The 25,759-nt window shown below is 36.1% G+C and overlaps 1 protein-coding gene across 3 annotated transcripts in view; it reads right to left on the reverse strand.

The window, feature by feature from the left end:
* The window catches only part of cnksr1 (connector enhancer of kinase suppressor of Ras 1), a 30,082-nt gene extending 18,124 nt beyond the window's left edge, over positions 1-11,958 (reverse strand). For 2 of the 3 annotated variants that reach the window (XM_089120391.1, XM_039682582.2), the window contains exons 1-4: positions 11,754-11,958; positions 8,888-9,045; positions 5,211-5,413; positions 5,025-5,109 (exon numbers count right to left, since the gene is read on the reverse strand). In XM_089120391.1, coding sequence (XP_088976517.1) covers positions 5,025-5,109; positions 5,211-5,413; positions 8,888-9,045; positions 11,754-11,805 — 498 coding nt within the window. In that variant the 5' untranslated portion in view covers positions 11,806-11,958. The remainder of the gene's footprint in view (positions 1-5,024; positions 5,110-5,210; positions 5,414-8,887; positions 9,046-11,753) is intronic. The other variant, XM_039682505.2, reaches the window with a different exon arrangement.
* Between the last annotated feature and the right edge of the window lie 13,801 nt (positions 11,959-25,759).

Below are 25,759 nucleotides of genomic sequence, written 5' to 3' on the forward strand. Positions count from 1 at the left end.
TGAAGACGCAGTGGCTGAGATTTGTTTTCGAAGGGAATATTCCCCACGAGCAACATCACTGCTTTTATGTTTGCGCGAATCCTTTTTCGCCAGACTGCTTTATAGACGAGGGTCAGTAAAAAGCTGGTTTTGCTAAGAAGCTGCTCCTAAAAAAAGAATCGGTAGCAACAATTTGTGTCCTCACTGCACCTCCAGAAGAAGTGAGTGTAAAGTTTTATTAACCTTTATATTAATCTTTGCAAATCACGAAAAAAGTTTTTCATGACCATTAGTTGTAATGTCAATCTGTCAATGAACTAACGTATACATCAGTAAACACATAGCTGTTTTTTGACCAGGTAAAAATCTGTTTTATTAAAATACTAATGAGAATTTTTAATTACAAAGTTTTCATTTAGACCCTTAATATTCATATTAACTTGTACAAAAATCACATTATATGACCCCTTTAAGGTGAACTATTCCTCTAAACCCTTTTGTATAATCAACTGCAAGCTCACATTTAGATCTGCCTCCATTTTTGAGTGCAACGTCCACAATTCAAAAACCAATAGTAGTACCCGCCCTTCATTTTTTTCCTGATAATACATTTCACCTATACATCACAATATGGAAGACGAGCTGTTGCTACTTCTGTTTCTGAATCGCTACTTTAATTGAGATGAAGAGAGATTACGTCTCTACTTGCCCTTGCTTAATTTAATTTCTTTTCCCCTTTCTCTAAATTTAATTTTATTGATTTATTCATATTTCTTTTTTAAATCACTCTAGATATTTTGGCTTTTGATATTTTCTGAGCAAATGTAATACTGAAAACTAAATTTGAAAACTCAGAAAAGGAGTGAAAATGAGAGACATCTGAGACACACCTGATATTCATTGTCTCCCCAGAGTTTTCCTTGTCTTTTAGCTCTATTGAGGCTGACATCCTCACACAAAGGAGCTTCATTCAGCTCAAAAGCTTTTACCTTGTTTTCTTCTAGTTCTCAACAAAGCTCCTCATTTCACATTGATAATGATCATTAACTCTATTTTAACACTGAAGAAAGAGAAAGTGAACTTCCTTCAGTGATAAAACACAGGTCAGCTGTTGTCTCCCCTTTCTATATCTTCCTCTCCCTCTCCTTTTCTATGTTTTACTGCAGCTGCATCAACAATGACAAAAATGGAGCAGACCAAACTATATAAATGCTTCCGTCTCTAGGCAGAGACAAACCGCTAAATCAAATGTTCTAGTAAGGGGTCACAGTCTCCAGGCCAGCAGACCTAGAGATACTAAAAAAAGATCTGCCTCACATCCTGCATGGATTCATTTACACCTCTCCAAGGCATAAACAACACACATGCTTGATTTCCCATCATGGTGGGAACTTTCCATTGAGCTGATGAGATTCTATGCCCCTATAACTAAAACCTAACTCTTAGAGAAACCTTTATACATTTTAATATTGTCAATAAGGCATTTTAGAATGTTTCTTAAGCTTACATTCCATACTGTATGTAAGCATTCCATTACTGTACTCTGCTTCGCGTCGTGCCAAACAACACCCTTCAGCCGTTACTTATTGCTCAAGTATTGCTTTTATAAAACAGTTACCACACAATAAAAATATTAAAGTAAAAAAAAAATGTATTAGTGCAACTTTTATGAAGTAAAATCGCTAAAACCCTTCCATCCGCTAGAAAGAAAATGTGTTCCTGACCGTGAACAGCAACAACATTCCATTGTGTAATATGTATGAAAGCGCAAATAAAAACAACATGCAGTGATAAATAGAACCGTTGGGTGAAGCGGTCATAGCCGTGTTTTATCATGAATAAAGCACAGCTATTGACCAATAAGAATCAAGGATTGGAACTAACCGTTTTACAATACCTTCTAAAACTCTATGACACTTAAAATTCAATGACACAGACTGTTTATTAAATAAAACAACCATTTCCTCTAAGCACAAACCAGCAAATATTATACTTCAGACGTGAATGTTCAGGGAAAAAGTATTCAGGGTAAAAAAGATAAAAGAAGCACACACAATATCTAATCGATGTGACCTTTTCTTCTTAATCCACTGATGTGTTATTTCAGTGTGTGTGTGTGAATCTCATTTTAAACCCCCTGCCTTCCCCCCGCCTCTTATCTCTCTTTTAATTAATCTGTCTTTCACTCCTTCACCTCTCCTTATTTTTAAGTTCATTACTCCTCTCTCTCTATCTCGATAAAGTCATCAGCTGACTGCCAATTAGTCCACTCCCAGGGGTAAACGCACCAAAACTTGCATAGATGCAACTATATCTCTGACTAAAAGAGCTTCTCTTCATATCTGGGTTATCCCTGGAGTCACAGAATATTTGTTCATCTGTTCATCAAAAAACACCACTCAACACCAGTGAGCAAGACACAGTCATCCATGTATGACACACATTAGTATTACCAGACAGTTTTGCTTGACATGGTGAAACTTTGGCTTCAGGTGACGTGGTTTCTATGAAGATTAGAAGCCCACCTGTCCCCAAACACCTGTTCTTACACTCACCTTCATGGTTTAAATGTCACAGACTTATTAAAATGTAAGTGAACACTCCATTCCCAGAAACCTTTAGACTTAAAATCCCACTGTAATTATTAATAGAGACTGGAGTGGTCTGGCCTCAGTCAGATGTGATCTGTTTTGATTTAAGAGTCCATATGTCATTATTTAATATATAACCTACACAAAAAGTTTATCCTTATGCAATGAAACATATATGGGGTCATGTATGTATATTGCACTTTCTAATTGAACACTTACATTACATATATAATATAATATATGAAAGTATTATTTATATATGCACTACTGTTCAAAAGTTTGGAATCAATAAGATTTTTTTTTTTAAAGAAATGAATAGTTTTATTCAACAAGAATGCATTAAACTTATCAAAACTCTAAGCATTTATAATGGTGCAAGATTATATTTCAAAGAAATGTATTTTCAATTAGTAATCAAAGTAAAATAATAATAAACATAAATAAACATATCTTGATTTCCACAAAACTATTAGGCAGCACAAATGATTTCAACATTGCTAATAATAGGAAATGTTTCTTGAGCACCAAATCAGCATATTAGAAGGATTTCTGTTACATTTTTTATCAAATACATGCAGTGTTGTTGACCAAAAACATTAAAAAGTATAGTATCAGTATATCAAATTTGTATTTTCACAGTTTGTCTCAGAATGTTGGACCCCACTGTATGTGAGAATGATCATGTAAGGATTAGTGACCCAGAGAACAGCCCTCAGTTTGTACATTAACTCTTCTTTTACTGCTACCATCCTTACATTAAGAAGTTACTCATTGCTGCCCAAGAAAGCATTTGCGCATATAATAAACACAGAATATGGTTTGTAGTGTAAACAGGAAGTATACAAACAATGCACTTAAATTAGAAAAGATACCATCAGCTTTAGGAAAACGAACTCAGCGACAAAACTTCACGAGAGAGAAAACAACTAGGCCTACTTAGTGATTTACAATGTGTGTGTGTGTGTTTGTTACAGCTGACAGAATGGAGATGATAGCATCAAGTGTCAACATACTTAGTGTGCACATTGCACATTGTTTCTCCATACACACACACACACACACACACACACACACACACACACACACACACACACACACTTAGCTTCTTTCTCATTTCCACACTTTCCTTCCCCTCCTTAGCAATGCTGTTTGCTTTCAGAGTAGAAGACTGAGTCACATCATCAACGATTCAAAACCTTTTAGTTACACAAACAGCACCAAAAAGTCCTTGAAACTTTAAAAAGAACAAGAACGCTGCAAGAAACATGGAGCAAATGGTTCAGATGCCTTTCGAATGACAAAGCAAACACAAATCTTGAAATAGATGCTATCTGATTTCCAACGACACTGATATGTTTTACCATTAGTATATCTGTTCGTGTGGCACTGTATGCACCCAAGTAAACTGTAAGGCTGTTAAACTTGTGAAACTTTCCAGGTAAAAGTATATGAGAAATGAGAATAAAATAAGCAATCAAAACCTATTGAAGTATAAAATTGTCAATAGACAACAAACCTAATATTCCAAATCCAGATGAAAGACTCTTCTGGTGGAGTGAATATCATGTGACCTCTTCTTCTGTACGCTCACCACAGGTGAATAACACACGACCAAAAGATCTTTCAGTTCTCTTTTAATGCTCCTCCCCTCTCCCCCTCCCCCTCCTTCTGTCTCTCTCTCGCTCTCTCTCTCTCTCTCTCTCTCTCAGAATTCTTGAGGCTATACACTGTAAAAAATATTTTCAAGATTTGTAATCACAACATTTTTTTCTTTTGTCAAATCAATTTAAATAATTTATTTAGTTCAGATAACTTATTATTTTGAGTTTCTGATGATTAAATCTCCTTGATTGTATTAACTCACTTTTTCCAGTTCAACTTAAAATTTTAAGGCAACCAGGTTACTTAATTTTTTTAAGTTAAATCAACAATATTTTTTAAAGTGTAGTGAATACACATAATGAAAAAATTTGTTTGTCAGTTTTTTTCTGAATATCAGTCATGAAGCAAACAAGCAAAGCAATTATTGGACATGCATCTCCAAAAATATGAGGGTTAGCACGCTGCACAAATAGTACCACAAATAGGTGGTATGGACAGACTTAAAAATGACCAGAACCTCTAATTTACTTTGATCACTTCAGACTGATTTTTTAAGTCACTATTGCCTGAGTGCACATTTCATTAAATATTTCTACATTATATTTTATGTTTTCTCTCAATATTGTAAATTAATATTTTCAATTAATAATCTAAATTTCAGTATGTTACTTGCAAAAAGGTATTGAATGTTTTCACTACCCCATTCACTAACATAGCATGGAAAAAGCAATGTCTCAAAGAAGAGGGAATGTCATATATGTTTGTAAAAAAATTAAGGGGGAGAAACCAATGACACAATTTTCATTTTGGGGTGAAGGCTTTTAAAGTATGTAATTTAATGATCACACTCACCTTATGCACTGTGGTATCCAGATCTTTACACAAAGTGGTGACTTTCTCATTAGCCGTGTATCCAGTCTGCTGTGCAAACTGATACCTGTAGAAGACATACACATTATGACTGAGAATGAACAAAATATCACAACACTACGGTAAACACGGTAAACATCGCTCTGCAGTTCATACTGTGTTTCTCACCTGCTGAGCATAGATGCAAGTCCATTGGATGCTGTGATCACGTCCACCACCGCTTGCAGTACCTGTTGTGGGAGCTTGGTAGCGCTCTGTCCGTCAATGGCATTGACACGCCAGCGACCCTGTATGCTCATCTGCAGAGTGTGAGCCACTGCACGCAGCTTCTCCGTCAAACTGCGCAGACTGTCACCCCCAACACTGTATGTCTGTGCAGACATGGGAAACATGTTAGGTGCCATTCACAACATCATCTTCAGAAAGTGTTTTTTTTTAAGTGAAATAAAAAAAAAACCAAGGTCTTAAGACCCGTTTTTAAAAGCTGAACCTTTTTTAATATCATTCTTATGGTGCGTTTCATTCCTCCTAAAAAGTTCGTATTTACAATTTGGGAAGTTGTAATTATGACGCCAGATTCAAGTTACTTAGAGCAATTTACTTAGTTAGAGCAATGAATCTTTTTAAATTTTACTTCAAGAATAGGATGAATAAAGAATTGCACATTCTTTACATTCATTCTACCTTACATTCATTCTATTCTCAGGTGTGTTTTTAGTTTTTTTTTATGTTTTATATTCTACTTATGATGGTGCTATGTTAAATATTCCAGTGGTTTTCAATCCTGGTCCTGGGGACCCAGCTGAACCACGCTGCTCTGCACATTTTTTATGGCCGCGTCCAAATCACATTCTCTCTATTCTCTCTGTATATACTCATTTTAAATAAGTACTTGCATTGGAAGCACTAAAAATGTTCTACACTTGTGGTCAGAATTGTTGGCACCCCTGGTAAATATGATGAAAGATAGCTATAAAAATAAATCTGCATTGTTTATCCTTTTGATCTTTAATTTAAAAAACTGAAGTAAAATAATTGAAAGTGTGTGTGTGTGTGTTGGGGGAGGTCACAATCACATTGTAAAATAAATGTTTGGGTTTTTTTTCTCCAAAAACATGTTGGCCACAATTATTGGCACCCTTTTATTAAATACGTTTTGCAACCTCCTTTTGCCCAGATAACAGCTCTGAGTCTTCTCATATAATGAGTTTGGAGAACACCTGAGATAAGACCTAATGAGATCAGAGACCATTCCTCCATACAGAATCTCTCCAGATCCTTCCGATTCCCAGATCCATGTTGGTGCTTCTCTTCAGTCCACTCCACTCATTTTTTATAGGGTTCAGGTCAGAGAACTGGCTTCCATTACAGTAACTTCTTTTTGTGTTCAGTCAGACATTTTTGTGTTGTTTTAGATCGTTGTCATGATGGAAGATCCAACAACAGCCCATTATAAGATTTCTAGCAGAAGGGGTCAGGTTTAGATTTTTTATCTGTTGGGATTTTTTCTAATCCATGATACCATAAATAGTCTGGAGGCCAGGAGCTCTAGCAAAAAATAGGTCCACAACATTAAAGATCCAGCTGTATAATTAACTGTGGGCATGGGGTACTTTTTTCCCTTTTAGCACAAAACCCATCTTATGGGTTTGCTGCCAAAAATCTCTCTTTTTTTAGTTTCATCTGACTAAAGAACACAGATCCAGTATTGTCTGACAACTGAATATGCTGGAGTTTGTTTTTGGATGAGAGAGGAGGATTTAGTGTGGGTTGTTTATTTATATATATATATATTTTTTAGGCTTTCTGACCCCAAGACCCAACTAATCTCTGCAATTTACCATCTGTGATCCTTGGAGATTCTTCGGCCACTCAAACTTTCCTCCTCATTGTGCGTTAAGACGATATAGACACTCGTCCCCTTCCTGGCAGGTTCGTAATATCTTTACTTGATTGGAACTTCTTAATTATTGCCCTGATGATGGAAATGAGAATCTTCAAAGCTTTATCTATTTTCTTACAGCCACTTTATCTTTTGTGAAGCTCAACAATCTTTTTCTGCACAGAACTGGTTTTACTCATTGTGATGGCTGATTAAGGGAATTTGGCCTTTGCGTTTCCTCATATTTATATTCCTGTGAAACAAGAAGTCATAGCTAGACTATTTCATGCTCCCAGTCACCCTGGTGTGCTAAAAAATTTTAATATTAATGGGAATATTCTGTAGAGATATTTTATTCATAAAATATTCTAGGGGTGTTTCATGATGTTTTGCCTTCTCTTTTATGAGTACTGCGAATTCGGACGTACTACTCTTCATTTCAACAAATTTACCATCAACACAGACACTGCATCTATTGCATCTGCCATATTTTCTCACTGATGCCCCGACTCAAAAACTCAACAGCACTTGAAAGTTCAAAGTTTCTCACATGTAATTACAACTTTGTTCAAGTCATAAATACAATCTTTCCGACATAACTTGAACACACTATTAAAATAAGGCAAAAAAACACAGGCACAACGGTCTGTCTCACACACACACAGATTTATATGGAAAAACAATTAAGGCCTATTTAGCATGTTTATAAATGCATGTGTTCTGAATTTTAACAAGAATAGTAATCACAACTCTGCATTAAAATCATCTGATGTCCTTAATTAACATATACACCTTGTTTATAACATTTATATCTCATTTTAACACTCCCTATTTACCTTTTATTACACTCTAAAATGTCTGACATGTTTCCATATAATTTATCTCTCCCTCTTTCTCTCTATCTCTCTTACACACATACACACCCACCCACACTCAACATAATGTCCACCACACATTTCCAAGTCTACAGAGATTCCTGAGATTTGAGGTTTCCTAAAATACAGGTCTTGTAATTCTCCTGCTATTCACTCTATAGCAAAGCAGGAGCAGTTAAGCCTGACGTTTACTGTTACGACACACGCAGGGAGTCCTGGCACCATCAGGTTCACATTAATCCTCTCAGCAGGCAAAACATTTACAGCACAAGGACCATATCCACTGTCAGCTCACTGGAAGCTTCAGTCAGCGAGCTAGCAATAAACATATTTGTGACCCTGGACCACAAAACCAGGTCACAAGTCGCATGGGTATATTTGTGGCAATAGCCAACAAAAAGTCAAAATTATCTATCGTGCCAAAAATCATTAGGATGTTATCATGTTCCATTAAGATATTTTGTAAATTTTGTACCGTAAATATTTAACAAATGTATTTTTGTGAGTGCATGCATGTAGCAAAATCACAAACATAAATGGAAAAATGGACAAAAGGCAATTTTTTCAATATTTCAATTTTTTTGCAGCATCAGATTTTAGGTTTTCAGTTAGCTGTATCTCGGCCAAATATCGTCCTATCCTAACCATTAATCAATAAAATGCATATTTAATCAGCTTTCGGATTATGTATAACTCTAAATTTCACATTTTTCTGACAGGGTTTGTGGTCCACTGTCACATTTTTGCTCTAAAAATGAATGTCCTCCGAGACCCTGCTAAAGTCAGCAGGGTGAGCAACTCAGTTCAGTCTCAGACTATAATGTTATAATAACTGTTTAAAAAATGAAAGTGACTCATTGAAGTGCTACAGCATTCTTCCCCTCCATAACAAAGGCTCTAAATTGGACGGCAGACGCTAACACATACACTACCAAAAAATCATTCAGAAATACTTAACATAGGATGAAATAATAGAAGGATTATTACAATACAATTACACCCTGTATTCACAAACCATACAGTCAAATCCAAATACTCCATTCATATACTACATCCATTCGCTCACTCACACATACACACAATCCTACCAAAGCACAGAGTTTTTCCACAGCCTCTAGTATAAGCTCCTGATGTCCGATTTTATGCACTCCGAGTTTCTCCAGTCTGGAAGAGGAAAGTTGCAGCAGATCTGAGCCAGAGAGCTGCCACTCAGAAAATAAGTACTGCTGCAGAGGAGCATCCAGACCTAACAGACACACAGACATATAACAATAAGTTAGGAGGACACAGAGACATTCAAGTTCAGTGATAGTTAAAGTTCGTCAGTACCAAATGTTACTGGATACAAATGTAATAAAGTAATACTGTATACAACCATTACAAAGCCAATTTTTTAAATACATTTTATATACTTTAAATACATACTTATATACTAGCAAGGATGTATTAAATTGATCAGTGACCGTAAAGACTTTTATAAAGACTTTTATATTGTTACAAATGTTTCCATTTCATATAAACGCTGAAAAAAATGCACAATTTTCACAAAAATATTAAGCCGCAAAACTTAAAACAAAAATTAACATAGATAATAATAAGAAGAAACTTTATTTACAAGTAACAAAACAGCATATTACAATAATTTCTGAAGGATCATGTGACACTTAAGACTGGATAAAGACAGCTTTGTCATTTAAGGATTAAATTACATTTTTTTATATATTAAAATAGAAAAGTTATTTTAAATTGTATTCATATTTCACAATATCACTGTTTTGTTTTATCAAATAAATGCAGCCATGGTGAGCATAAGCATACTCACCCTCAAGCGTAAAAATCTTACCAACCCCAAATATCTGAATGCATCTAAAAATTCTAAATAATCTTCAAAAAAATGAAAAAAATATATATATATATATATAATCTCAAAAAAGATATAAAGTTAAAAAGAAAATACAATCGTCACTATTATAAAGGAGAAACGAAAATGTTACCCAAATAAAAATATTGAAAGAGTAGAAAGAGTGAGATGCCAACACATTATGAATGAAAGGAAATGGCAACATCATGAGGTACCACCCACTGAACAATACACATATCAAAACAATTCCATATATCTGTTATAATTGAAGGAAATGAGGATGAAGAATACCCAGCTGTGCAGCCAGCTGTGCCTGTCATGTTAAAAACACACCTGCTATGTGTTTACATCATTTTAGGAAAAAGCATTTTAGGAAATTCTCATCTGAAAGCAATTTCTATTGTTCACTAGTTTGGAATGATCAAAACCAGCACCAGATGCACATACTTCACTGTAAACTCATACACATGTGTGACCCTCAAAACATTCAGAGTTTAAGCTTTTTTTCTCTAAGCTGGTGAAACACAAAGATTTTAGACCCTGAAGGAAATTCCTTTGCGTAAGATTTTTACGCAACTACATCCACAGCCAAGAGATTTTATAACCATTTGAGACTATTCCCTAGATTCACAACACATGTAAAGTATTTTACCATTAGCCTATTAAATCAAATGAAATGCAGTATAAAATGCAATCTAGCCCACAGTGAATATAAGGCTTTGTTATCACATTTGGTTTGATATAATATTTATTCAGCCTTTAGAGATCTCATAGCTCCAAAACAGGATTTAAATGATCACAAGATACAACCTAATGTCCAATTGTCAAACACTTAGACAAACAAACAAAAAAGAGAAGGGACTCTATGCTTCTGTTACAGTCGAATAGGTTATATGGGCTTCAATCTATACAAACACACAACTAGACAACATTAGTAAAGTACATATAATACTTGTATTTTGCAGTAGTTTTACTATTGTTTCTTTAAACTCAAAAGGCCGGGGTTAAATTAAGTTACGATTTGTTTACAACATTTAATTTTAGGAAAAAAGCAAGGAAAATTGATATCATGTGTGAAACAACTGTGAATTACAAACATAGGATGACGCTCTTATTTGAAGTTAAGATACAGATTTAAGAAACCAAGTTAGGTGGAACTGTTGCAAGCATAATAGAAGAGATAAGGCCTGGTTAGGAAGTCAAATGGCTTTTACATCTCAGTTTTATATGCTGCTTTAATAGCCCGTTTTATGCCTAGACTTATTGTGACAAACTTTGGCATCATTTGTGATCAACATCTTTTCTTCTGCAATATTGGTCGAACTTTTCAGTTGCCAAAGACTTTAAAGGTATATGTGCCTACAATTGAATTTCAGAAACATTCATTGAAGTATTAAGTAAACTGTTCTCCTAATTCATATTAGGCTACTAAGCCACTGTAAATACAATAACTCAATGGAATTATAAAGCAAAAACGAAGTAGCCAACATAAAGAGCAAAAGGCCAGCAGTGCATGTAATCAATGTTATACTTTACATTTCAGTTGGATAAAGACATGCAAGTACAAGCAACTGCTCCACAAAATAACCATAATGGTTCATAGTAGCCTATTACGCAATAGCTACTAAAGTATAGTAGGTCTACACTATAATACCAATATAAATATTTTAAACCCACAGCGACACAAACACGATTGTGAAGTATAAACAACTTTGTAGAGAGTTCGAGTGTTAAAGTGAAACCACAGATCATCAGAACTGAGCGAGAGCAGCTAACAGAGACATGGGCCAGTCTGGACTCGCACAGAGAATGACAACAGCAGATTGTATCGCTATGCATATGATGAACGACGTATCAGTACTATTGCATATTGTTTTTTTAAAGTTTGTTAAAACGCCCTGCTGTTAGTTACGCGCGATCGTTTATCAACAAACTAAAAAGCGCTTCCTCATTCCACCAACACCTTCCATTCCTTAGGGATTTGTGTCGTTCCTGTTTTATTCGGCCAAATCTTTCTGTCGACCTACATGAAACCAACTGTCGGTCTCTAAAAACACAAAGACACAGACATAAACAAAAACACAACCGGTTACCTTTGAGCCACTCGGTGACTCTCTCGGTGCTCCAAGACGCTACGGGATCCATGATCTTAAGGGCATGAATTCAAATCCCCGAAGTGGATCAGAGCAAAGAACAATTCATCCTGCTGTCTGTCTGGTTGGCACACCTTCCCACAGGTAAAGCTGCGCTCTCAGCCAATAGTGTTGTGCGCACACTGCGCCTGTCTCCGTTTGCTGAGCTGGGCGGGTTCATGAAACTGTCATAGAGGCTGTTCAATGCGCCGAGAACAAATCTGTTTTCTGTTTTTTTGTTTGTTTTTTCGGTTTGCCAAGTTGCCAGACTACCTCCTTGCAAACTTGAAAATGTTTTCATCACCTTTCTGCTAGCATTAGTAAAACTATTTTAAATCCAATTTCCCCCCTTAAAGAGAGAGTTCACCCAAAAATGAAAATTCTGTCATCATAACTCACCCAACCTGTATGCATTTCTTTGTTCTGCTGAACACAAAATAAGATTGCCTATTCTAAAGAATGCTGGTAATAAAATTTAAAATAAGAATTACAAATGTTTAAAAATATCTTATTTTGTGTTCAACATAACAAATACATACAGGTTTAAAACATGAAGGTGAGTAAATTATGACTAAATTTTCATTTTTGGGTGAACTATCCCTTTAAGTTGAAATTTACATAAATTTTTGGAAACATTGTTTCTTGTTGACCAGTAGAGGGTATTCTTTTGAAAATACAGTTTGGGGAAACCTGGGATTTAATAAGTTAAAGGTAAAGGTTTGCAATAGCTATAAGCTTTGAAAGCATGAGATCCCATACTCATGAACACACACACACACACACACACACACACACACACACACACACACACACACACACACACACACACACACACACACAGCAGAGTCTGCAAATCGTCACGAGACAGTGTTAAAGGAGTAGGCCTAGTTCACTTTAAAAAAAATTGCTGATAATTTACTCACCCCCATGTCATCCAAGATGTCCATGTCTTTCTTTCTTCAGTTGAAAATAAATTAAGGTTTTTGATGAAAACATTCCAGGATTTTCTCCATATAATGGGCTTCATTGGGAACCAAACGGTTCAAGGTCCAAATGAGAGTTTCAGTGCAGCTTCAAAGGGCTTTAAACGACACCAGACGATGAATAAGTGTCTTATCTAGGACCCTTCGAGTCATGACTCAAAAAAAGATTTGTTCATTTTGATGAACGAGTTTGAACAGGAGAGTCACGGACGCTCATCACAGAACAGAGCAAGGCGAGCATTTGTGCTTATAAAACTTAAATATTTGTATTTATTTTTGAAATGACTGATGGTTTCGCTAGATAAGACCCTTTTTCATCGTCTGGTGTCGTTTAAAGCCTATAAAAAAGCATAAAAAACGCTATTTGTAGCCTATTTATGTGTCATGGGAATATATGTGGTTTTAATTATATTTTTACAAGAACATTTTTAAACATAAACATTCAGAAGAGAGGAAAAACAACTAAGACCTGCTCGGTTGCCACATATAATAATATTCTCAACGAATGTAGCTATTTGGCTAAAGATGATTGCCACGATATAAATTTAGCCCATCATAAAAGCAGTTCTTCTAAATGTTTCAACAAGTAAATCCGAGGGAGATTATCCCATATCGTCTGTTAATTTTCGTTTTCGCTAACTTGTCTCACTAACTGTGATTAGATAATAAACGTATTACTTGAAAAGCGCTAAACAAATAAAATTATTACTTGATGGCAACAAACTCCTTTTATCAAGTTATCGGGAGAACATTTAGATCAGGCATACTATAATTGATTTGCTTTTGGTGCACTGTGGAGTGGGTAAAACTGTTTTTAATGGCATGCGAAAAGTTTCTGTTGACTCGCGCTAGCCTAGCACCGGCGAACTATGCAACTGGGACGACTGGATGACATTTTATTAAAACTGTCTCCACTGATAAATAAAACTAACGCTCACTTGGAAATTGGCCCGATGTCAAATTCCGAACCACCCCTTTAAGTGTTTTTTTGTTTTGTTTTTTGTTTTTTTCATCAGGGCACTGTACTGTACTCTAGCGCCTCCTACTGTCTGTGTAATAGATGCAGTGTTTAGGTGATGTGTGTGTGAATGCAGAAAATATATTTTAAAATATTTGACAATAAGAGACATGTTTCAAAAGCACCATGTCTTGGCTCCATAATTCATTTCTCCCATTCAGATCCAACATGTTGTAAACAGAGTGCATCTCTTAATGCATGTGCAATAAGGCAATGACGCAGAGACAATATGATTCAGAACATATGGCTATGGAGTATAGATGATAGCGCTACATAAAAGAGAATTTGCTTCAAAAGCAAAGCAAGTGCATTATTTGATTTGCATTCTATTGTAGAGCATAGAGGCGGCCGAGCAGTGAGTGCCCTTATGAAATCTATCCTTGAAGCTCTTGATCTCCTGCTAATAATTATTGTACTGAGTTATGGCGGCATTGTGTCCACAGAGATGACCTGACCTGGTACATCATTCAAAATCCTTTGTTCTCGACTCTATAAGATTCACGACCAACACAATATTACAAAGGTCTAAACTTGCATTTTGTTGCAATCTATGCATAGAAGTTCATTTAGCCAGCGCTATGGAAATGGGTGAATAATATACATTTTTATTCCAATGAAATGATTTGGCTGTATATATCATGTTTGAATTTAACTTTTATTTTGTATCACATTCATTTGAAATTGACCCTTGACCTACAACCCCAAATCAGAAAAAGTTGGGACATTTTGTAAAATGCAATAAAATCAAGAATCTCTGACTTTTTCTTCATTCTATTTAACATTTTAATAGCTGACAAAAGAACAAAGAAACGTTTACCAATGTTTTCACTGACCAACATAATTGTATATCAACACATTTTGATTTTGATGGCTGCAACACACCCCAAAAAAGTTGGGACAGAGACCAAATAAAAGTGAAAAGATTATCCATTATCCAACTATTGAAACAGACCACAATGAGCAGGAGAATTGGTAATAGAGGGTATCATGTTTAGGTGTAAAAGTTCTTCTTAGTCTTTGTGCAAAGATTGGTCATGACGCATCACTTTGTGCCAAATATCTTGAGAGAATTGGCAAACAATTAAAAAAAAATCATATTTCTCAATGCAAGATTGCAAAGCATTTATGCCTTTACTCCCATACATAATATTTTCACAAGATTCGTGGAATTCAGAGAAATATCAGTCTGTGTTGGGTAAGGCAGGAGACCTTTGTTGAATGTGCGTGACCTTTGAGTCCTCAGATGGCACAAGATACCATCATGCTACACTCTTAGAAGAAAAAGTTCTATATAGAACCATAAAAGGTTCTATGCAGCACAGAACCCCTTTTAAGGGTTCAATAATAAGAACCCTTTAGGAAACTTTTTGGGTTCATTCATTTTTACAAAATGTCCAAGCTTTTCCTGATTTGAGGTTGTAGTTTCATTAAAAAACGGTGTATTGATTCTCAAATCTCGGTTTAACTGCATGGATATGACAGAGAGTCCCTGAGGCTATCGTCCTCCTACAAGAAATTAGCCAAATACCATTCAGTCTTTTGCATGTCTGAACACATCATGTTCTTCATATTGACAATGTAAAATGTAAGAAATGAGAATTGCTGTTTTGCCAGCACACTTGCCAAATTTAGATCCAGATCCAGTCTCAGAACGTCAAGAATTCTACATCACTTTCCCAATAAAACAAACAACAAAATGACAATTACAGGCCTTTTCTGGAGTTAAATAAATGTATTTGTTTTAATCAACTGCCTTTGGGACATTGAATCAGTGCTGGTTTGTAACTAAAAATTAAAAATTAGATATTTGATTTTTCGAACGAACCCCCTGCAGTTCCATCACACACCCCAGTCTGTTAAACTCAGATTTATGGCAACATTTAATGCACTTCATGTTGCTGATAACAAAGGATTGAATATATTTTCTTCCCCTTTTCTATATCAATGTTACAAGATTATCCTATTCAAATCAATGTGATTAACGAGTTAGGTCAAAAGTAATCTAAAAAGTATTCAAAAAGTAGTCCGAATAAATGACCTAAAATGAGTTCTCTAGATTACGTATGACTACAATATTTGTCATACAGTTTGGAATTTGGAAAATGTCTGATTATAATTAAACAGTTTTATTACGATCCTCTGGAACACTTCCTCGTCGGCTCTATTTCTCTTAAGTAAACAACTTTACAGATGCATGCGTTCATTTGGATGTTGACATCTAACAGGGAATGATCCAATCTGTTTTTTTGTTTGTTTGATTTTCATACTATTTGTTTGCTGGTTATTTTTCTCAAGATGCCTGCTAAGAAAAGACCTATGAATGAATTCACACCTGGCAGACAGACAGAATGAGGACACTTACTGATGCCACAAGAAATGCATATTTGCGCTAACATACTCTCTAAGAGAAACTGTGCTGTTTCATTTTAATCTACTTTAATGTATTCAAATGGGCTGTAAAGGTACTTAGTTTTGCATAACATTTAAAGGCAGTTGTATTGTGTGTTTTGCATACGAAATTTATTTAATGCACAAGATGGCTCAAAATGTTGGAGGATATTTTTGATTTAGGAGATTCAGTAGTTTTCCTAACCTACCCTCTGCCCCAACTAAGGCCTCTCTGGTTGGAACAACATATTCAGAAAGGCATGTTATGTTTGAAGGGGTGGTATGCAGCAGTTTTATACTGTGCAGAACACTGTATGTGCATGGGTGTCCAACTTTATCTGAAGCAAACCCACCATGCACTGAATACTTGTTGAGGTAGCTTGAGGTTACAGTTCCAGATTGATAAATGAACTGGAAACTCACGATTACATAATAGTGAGCACAGTGTCTCCTAAAGAAATCTTTTTTTCAACAGGGCAGCCTAGTACACAAAATCAAACTGACATCACTGAAAGGGAACTTTTGGCAACAGCTGGAGTGCTCGCCATCAGATTCTGTTTTTTAACCACATTTTAGCCTATTATTTAGCACTAAAATTGTTGCATTGTTATTGCTAAATTTCTTATGCCAATAAAGAATAAATAGTTGAAATTGAATAGGAAAACACATGCGTGCACACACACACACACACACACACACACACACACACACACACACACACACACAAGGTTCGAAGAATCAAATATATTTGTTCTCATTTTACATACTTATCACAATCACCAAAGTCCTTCAAAGATTCACATCTATCCTTTGATTAGTGTGCTGTATTTGTTGCTTTTGCATGTATTCCCTCAGGAACAAATGAACAGAAAGAGTGTTACCATTGTAATTTGGAACTTGGTTGTGTTATCCCATCACAATCAATTCAGATTGAAAGCTCACAAATTGAGTAAAGTGCTCTAACGCATTCTCATCCCAAGGCGTAATTTTTCACGACACTTTTGCCAAAGCGTAGATATCCAACGCACATGGCACCCTTTATCTTCAAATGAGACGCAGATATATATGGGGCAGAAGGTGCCTCCTAGTGGTCTAACCCTAACCCTACCCCATACCTAAACCTACCATAACCGAAGCGTCTCATTTGACGCCAAAGGGTGCCATGTGTGTTGGATGTCTACGCTTTGGCAAAAGTGTCTTTAGCAAAAGAGAACTTCTGGGAAGGGAGAGAAAGAGGTGTGCTTCTGCAGAATCATTTTTGTTAACTTTAACATCTGCCTTATTTTCTGGTCAATAACGAGAGAAGTATTAAAAATGTATTCTCACAACATTTTATAAAGTAAATTAATCTGATTATGGGTCCATTATGGGAGGTTCAATGGTTACTTATTTTTTAGATTTAACCCAACCATGTTCATGACTTGTTATCTGATTGGATTTTTTCCGCAAGATTGAATCCAAAATGCAAAATAGTCACATTTGTTTCAGGATTGATAGTGCTTACTTGAATAAAAATACAACAGTTAAAAAAATGATATAATATATTTTATACTGCCTATATTGCCTACTACACCCATTATGGATGAATTTGTCAGTTGGCACTTTACACTTTCCTTTACAACTTGAGGAGTGCCTCAGTACACAAGGAACGCTCACAATGGCGATAGCTCATAAATCTGCAGTGTTTGAACCCTATGCTGCATATTAAACTATACAGCATGCTGCCTGCTACAACAAACAAGAGACCCACTGCATTGTGAGAAAGACTATGCTAGCTAATGAACTATATGTTGGCTATTTATTTAAATATTATCAATTCTACTAACATACTAAATACAACATACAACATGCAAAATTTTTTCAAAGGAAGCAGTGTACAACTGTCATTAAGATTTTCCTGCAGTCCAGTGGTTATTCTGCCCAAAGCAGCTCCGTGGCTCCTGCAGTCTGCTGCTTGATTCACACCCACACATATACCTCCTACTGATTGTCCAACAATTCACATGCACACATGGGTGTGTGTGATGTAGTGTGGGTGGGAGGCGGGCGGACATCCTCTTGAATAGTCTCTGTGTGTGAGAAGATTGGGAGGGAGGCACATTGACAGTTACTCAAGAAATAATAAAGTGAGCATATAAGACTATTGCATATTTGTGCATGTATACAGGTGCAAGGTTTTAATTGTGGCATTTCTTAAAGGGTTAGTTCACCCAAAAAGGAAAATTATGTCATTAATGACTCACCCTAATGTCATTCATCTTCGGAATACAGAATATTTTAGATTTAGTATGAGAGCTTTCTGAATGCGTATCTGTTGTTAATACGCGTTCAGTGACGCTGCTGACGTGTATCTGGTGCGTCCGAGCTTCGTTTACAGTCTGAGGGAGACGCATGCTGTAAACAAAACAATCTTCCCAAACATTTCTAAGGTTTTCAACATTTCTAAGGTTTTTCAAGACTTGCATTTTTGCCCAGCCATATTTATTTGAACCCGAATACACGGACAGCAGCGTCGTACATCATTACGTCAATACAATGCTGAAAGTAGTTTTTGTTATTTTTGGACCTAAGTTTATTTTTGATGCTTCAAAACATTGTAACTAACCCACTGATGTCACATGGACTACTTTGATGATGTCTGATATTCTCTTCACAAGGATAGTATATACATTTTCAAGGAAGGGACAGAAAGCTCTCGGACTAAATCTAAAATATCTTAAACTGTGTTCCGAAGATGAACGGAGGTCTTACGGGCTTTGACATGAGGGTGAATCATTAATGACATAATTTTCATTTTTGGGTGAACTCACCCTTTAATGTGCATCTCTGCAATGTAATGTGTTAGTATGAGTCATCTTCCCATGATGCTTGAGCGTGATCCAGACAGGGACTCCCTGGGGTCTTTGAGGGTGAAGTGATTCAGCTCTTCAGCTTGAAATCAGATCACAGCACCAAGCACACACACAATTACTCACTGAGGAAGTGCAGGTTATTCCTAAGCAGGCTTTTTAAGTTCAAATAAATGCTATACATAACAGTAGTGCAGGACGTATCACACCTATATATATATATATATATATATACATATATGCATGATCCTTACGGTTCACTTATAATCTTGATAAAGTTTTTAAAATATAAAATAAATACTCTCTATTACACGTAAGTATTTTAAAAAATACTTGAAAAACCTGAAAACCCTTTTGTTCTTGAAGGTGCTGTATGTATTTTTTTAGTGGCCTCTATCTGTGATGTTTCAGATTGCAACCAATTTTTACAAGAGTGTTCGTGATCTTGTGCGTGCTCGAACACAAGAGTGAGCCCTCATGGACTGTACACAGCCACACTGAGACTTTCAACACGATCCGGTATCCAGATGTATAACGATTGTGACATTAATTTAATTATAGATGGTAGAGCTATTCAAAGAGTGGACGCAATCAAATTTCTTGGATTACATATAGATCAATTCATAAACTTCAAGGAACATATTAATGAATTGGTTAAAAAACTATCTAAAATTGTCGGTCTGTTCTTCAAAATAAGACATATGCTCCCATTGGATGTACTCTTGTCTTTATATAGGACTTTGTTTGAGCCTCACTTGATTTATTGTAATATTATTTGGAATAATACTTGCCCTACTTATACTGTGAAACTCCTCATATTACAAAAGAAAGCCATTAGAGCTATTACATGGTCTACATACAACTCACATACGAATGCTCTCTTCCATAGATATGGCCTACTAAAGCTTCCTGAACGTAACTATTATCATAATGCATGCATAATGTACAATGTTGTCAACAGGTTAAATACTGGATAATGTGAGCTCATCCCACTATTTACATCTTCACACAAACATAACACTAGACATAAGCTGCTCTTGAAAGGTAAATGCAGGAACCTAACAAGGGCTAGGTTTAGTGTATGTTACAGGGGCCCACAATTATGGAATGAGCTGGACCCTAATTTAAAACAATCTGCCTCTTTAGCAATATTCAAAAAGAACTTAAAGCAACAATTACTGGAGAGATATAATTGAGGGTATTGAGGGAACCCCTCTCAATTGGTATGAGGATAAATTTAATTTAAAGTACAAAGGTACAATGACTGTCTATTTTTATCTGATGAAAGTAACTGTATTCCAAATACTCATAATTTAAAGTTTATTTGTTAATGGCATCTAAGTCGGTCCGCTCTGGTTACCAATGTTAGGTGGGTGGGGAGGTGTTGGTGGTGGGATGGACCCCTATTTATAAGCTATTGCTTCTTGGGGATCCATTTTCACAATAGAATATATCTGTTTTCCTGATCAGTTGTTGGGAAAGTTACATTGAATTATGGTTTACTAAAGTAGTAGTTGCAATTGTAATGTGTGATGTACTGCATAATTTATACTGCTTCTGTCTATACTATTTATACCCCAACAACTGCTTTTGTTGAAGTAAAATGTATGAGTTATTGTGAAATAAACTAAACTAAACTAAACTAAACTAAACTAAACACATTGGAGAAAGCATCATACAACATGCTGGAAACTCATGTAAACACCCACTGCAACGTTACAATAATAGGCTACTTTTATCAGCTTGACGTTGAACTAATGCTCCATGCTCGAACCATGATAACATTACATTTGTGGTGTTATCTAGCATAATGCATTTCACTAACGATTTGCGTATCTTTCACAAGAATCAACGTCAACATAGGTGAATGTATAATATGATAACGAAAAGTTAGTGAACTAGACAATTTCAGTGTAACAGTAAGATTGTAGGAAGTAACATTACTGAACGTGTCTGGAAATGTGTTTAAACAATAATGACGTTAGATCTACATAAAATAAAAGTTATAAAACACCTTGTTTTTGTTCTCCTGCAGTCTTTTGTGTTTATTTCATGTCTCATGAATGTTGTAGTTTACCTTGCTATTTCATTACAGTTTATCATTATTTATTTCATCATATCTGCACTGTAAAAAAAGTATTTTCAAGATTTGCAATCGCAACATTTTGTCTTTTGACAAATCAACTTAAATAATTTATTTAGTTCAGATAACTTATTATTTTGAGTTTCTGATGATTAAATCAATCTCCTTCATTGTATTAACTCACTTTTTCCAGTTCAATCAGCTTAAAATTTGAAGGCAACCAGGTTACTTAATTTTTTTAAGTTAAACCAACAATATTTTTTTTTACAGTGTGAAAACTTGTAATTTATCACAATAAAAATAGCGGAGGACTCTCCATAATTCAAATGGTCTGCCGATATTGATACGTGTATTCGTCCTAGTTGATCCGATACACATTTGGCCTGACGAGCTTAAGCAGATACATTTTTGTTTTGTTTTTTATATGTATGTGTTGGAGTGTGTGTTGTGCTGGAGGCAAGTTGTTTTTTGGTGTTATCAGACTCCATGTCGTTCGTCGTTCCAGTGCCATTGCATAGACTGTATATAAAAAGGAGAGAGGCTCGGGAGCACGCATGCACGTCACATTCGATCGATTTCACAGAAAATCCGACCTGAGACTTCACATAGAAATAGCAATACTGGCCTTCAGAAATAACCTGACAAGTGGATCATTGTAATATGTGATTACAACCCCTTCACACATAGGGAATAAAAAAAGATTAATTTTAGAAGAAAGGTTACATATAGCACCTTTAATGTTCATTGTTCATACAAAGTTATGATTTTCTTTCCCAATATGAACATTTTGTATGTTTATATAAATTTTATGTAATGTACTGCATTTTATGTAAGTCTATTATAAAAAGAACTCTACCTCACTCTGAATTGATTCAGCTCTTACTGTCTGTATGCGTCTAGTGTTTCAGTAATGCTCAGAATTTATTTCAATCTTTCTTTTCTGCACTTCATTCTGTTTTCAAGGTCAAACATGCAGATTTTAATAGACTTGATGTTGTAAAACACTGGTAGTCTCTCCGCTTTGGTAGGGAACTTGGAATCTCAAATCAACCAAATATGAAATACATCCTGCATTACCAATGTCACAGATTAGCCTGATAGAGTCCTACATTATCATTAGTGTATTTGAGTGCCATTAAAAAGATTTTGTGCTTTGTGCCATGATTTGACTCAATGAAACATGGTCCTCTGCCATGCACACTCCACCCACTACCATCTCATAAAGACAACCATTCATACTCTGTTTTAGTCTGGCAACAGATTCACGGCACGCTGGCAGATGGTCTGTGGTTGCCAGTGGTAACCACTCTCAGTGAGAAGCAACAGTTGCTCTTCTCTGCTCCCTTTGAGAGAATAAAAAGTCAAGAGGTATTGGCATATCACCGCCTTGCCACAAAATGGGCAAGCCTACAAGATAATTACAACTAACAACACGGAACAGCAATCCTGGCATGATGGGAAAGGAAATTGTGCCTGGGGAATACTTTGTTACATCGATCTCTACTTTTGTTGATTGTATTTTAGTATAAAAAAAAAGCTTAATATGAACTACTGTGATTATTTGTTTGTGCAACTAAAATGCACAAACACAGAACAGATGTGTTGTGTCAGTGTTGGACAGTAGAGGTTGGTACAGCAAAGCTCCTGGTTTGACTCTGTTCCCATGGCTGGAGTGCCGCCGATTGTGGCACGTAGAGCAAACAAAGGGAGGAAGTCGGAAGAGTTGATGGTTGGCGTTGCGATGGACTTCTCCTGCATTGAAGACGTTGTTCCACCCTCCTGATGTTGTCCTTTGATTCTGTTCTGGTTGAGAGAGTCCTCTCTCTCCTGAATAAGCACATGGGTTGTGGGTCAAGGCCTGCTGCCCTGGGTATGCGAACGTAATATGCGAACTATGCGAACGTACCGAGGAGGCCAAGAGAGGGAAGAGTTTGTGTAGAGGCTATTTAAAGTCTGAGAAAGGTCCCACCTCACAGGGTTCAACGCATTCTCACCCCAAGGCGTCACCTTTGACCATGCTTCAATATTTGACGTTTTAGGCGCCCTTTAGCGTCACATACATGACGCGATCCTACGGCGTCATCTAACTGACGCTAAAGGAAAGCGTCAGTTAGAGGACGCGGTTAGGTTTAGGTGTGGGGTGGGGGTAGGGTACACGCGATCCTAGGGCGTCATCTAACTGACGCTAAAGGGCGCCTAAAGCGTCAGATATTGAAGCATGTCCAAATGCTTCCCAAGGCGTCAGTTAAGTGACGCCTTGGGGGTGAGAATGGGCTGCAGGGTTTGGCTCGACCAATAAGAAAGGGGGAATTTCCAAGCCGAAAATGTATGGCTCTGTCTCAAGTGTGGTTCGACATAGGCCTTGCTGTTTGTGTTCATTTACACTCAGATAGATATAAAAAGCACACACTGCATTCTACTGTATGAGAAGGAGGTGTACACTAAAGTGTGAGTCATTAAATGAGGATTACTTAGAGACACGATACAGGTGAGGTTACATTGACCGTTGGTTCTATCATAAAATATATAGTGTCAAAAGACACTACACAAGACTGGGGTGCATGTTCATTGACATTTACAGATCAGTTCGTCCAAAAATTAATGCAGGAAAGTCTGTTTTAAGGGCTGTGGGTCTTATGGCCTCTGCTTTTTCCACGTGACCACAATTTTAACAGCAATAAAGGTAACCAAGACCCTTCTTGCTTTTGTTGAGGGGATGGGACCATAGTGAGTTTTAAAGATTATTTGTTAAATATATCAAATAATTGTGTCTGATTTGTACTTAGTCGTTACACAAATAATATCCAAAGTATTGTATCTAACAGATTAAGTTTGTGAAGATAGAGAAAGTATGTAGCCCATTAGATATTTGCATAATGAAAGAAGACTAAAAAGAGAAAAAGTAGCAGAAAAAGAAGCCCTGAAACTAAACATTTTGTTTGTTGTGAGTGTGACTGCAGGAAGGGACTGGGGAAAGTACCTATTCAAGTTCTTTTTACTTCTCTTGCAACTAATGATGCAACTTAATGATGCACTCAGGATAAAACATACCCTGGCAGGTCTTATCAGGTCATCATATTCTTTGTAAGGCACACAGAATTAGTTAATGAGCAATCGTGGTTTTAACACCTTTAAAAGAATATCGCAGATCTTGCATGACTGAGAGATGGAAACATGATTTGATACCAAGGTATATTACATAATTAAGTCTGAAATATATATATATATATATATAAATAATATCCACTCGATCTTACAGAATAGAAGAGACAAACATATTAGATATAGTAGAATATATGTAAAAGATTAAGGAAATCAATAATATGCAAAAGAGTAATCATGCATCATATAAGAAATGTACAACAATAGAACATAAACTGATAGATACAAATGACTAGAATTTATAAATAAAAGATTCATAAAAAGGAAAAATTAAAAAAAAAATGAAAAAAAGACAACAACAACAAAAATAATAAAATTGAATAAATTCATTTGAATTTGAAAATGTGTGTGTGTGTATACACACATCACTGCAAGTTACATTTTCTCATTTAGGAATACGAATTCGACACACTACTCTTTTCACACACATATTTTTTTACCCTACTTTATACAGGGAAGTATGCATAGGCCTATTTGATTTGAATGCAGCCTAACAGTGATCGAAAGCCCTTGAATTACCAAACTCACAATTGCATTACAATTGTAAACGTACCTTACCTACACCATGTATTTTGGAAACTAAATTGTATGATATTCTTTGAAATAAATACCATTTTACATTAATACAGTATTCATTAGCTATACTGTATAATGATGTGTCAGTGTTAATACCATGTTTCAATGTATAGGCTACTTTTGTTTTAAAGGTAGAAGACAGGCCTGGTTTCACAGACAGGGTTTAGATTGAGCCAGGATAAGGCATTTGGTAAATTAGTACATTTGAATAGCTTCTGAAAATGTACCTTTGAAAAAAAAAAAACATTACTGGTGTCCATTTTTAGACAAAACAATGGCACTGACATATTTTTAAGATATGTCAGAACACAATATGTCTAGGACTAGCTTAAACTTAAACTTCGTGAAACCGGGGGATATTGTCGTGTATTTGGGTAAAGTAAAGATGGATTTTTCTTTGCACCTTTTCAGTAATAACATTTTGTTGTAGGTATTAAAAAAGTTACATAAGCGTCCCTGTGTCAAGATATCCATGCAACTGAAAGCTTGCAGTATCAGTAAGCGTCCAGAGAGGGGCGTCAGTAGAGGAGTAGTAGGAGAAAGGGGCTGGACGAGAACTGTCTTGATCGGTTGAAGCTCGTGAGCTTTTACACCGTGGATCCCGTTAAGAGCGGAACACGCTGACAGCATCGGCTCCTCTTTCTGCGTCGGTGTGCAAGCCGATAGTCAGTGTCAGTAGACACTTTCCTCCGCATTGCAAAAACATATCTAATCTCATTTCCTCGGAGGAGACGCGTTCCATCGCTGCAGACGCACAGCGCATGTCCCTCTAAACCCGAGTCCACCTGTGTGTATATGTGAGTGAGGGGGAGAGATTTGTTCATTTCCAGGAACCGGGCTGTGCAAGCCTTCTCCCACACAGGACCGCGAGGAGAATCCGTCCAAGTCATCTACGGGAATAACGGCTT

Source organism: Pimephales promelas, chromosome 15, assembly GCF_988280905.1.
Source record: "Pimephales promelas chromosome 15, fPimPro1.hap1.1, whole genome shotgun sequence".
NCBI classification, from domain to species: domain Eukaryota; kingdom Metazoa; phylum Chordata; class Actinopteri; order Cypriniformes; family Leuciscidae; genus Pimephales; species Pimephales promelas.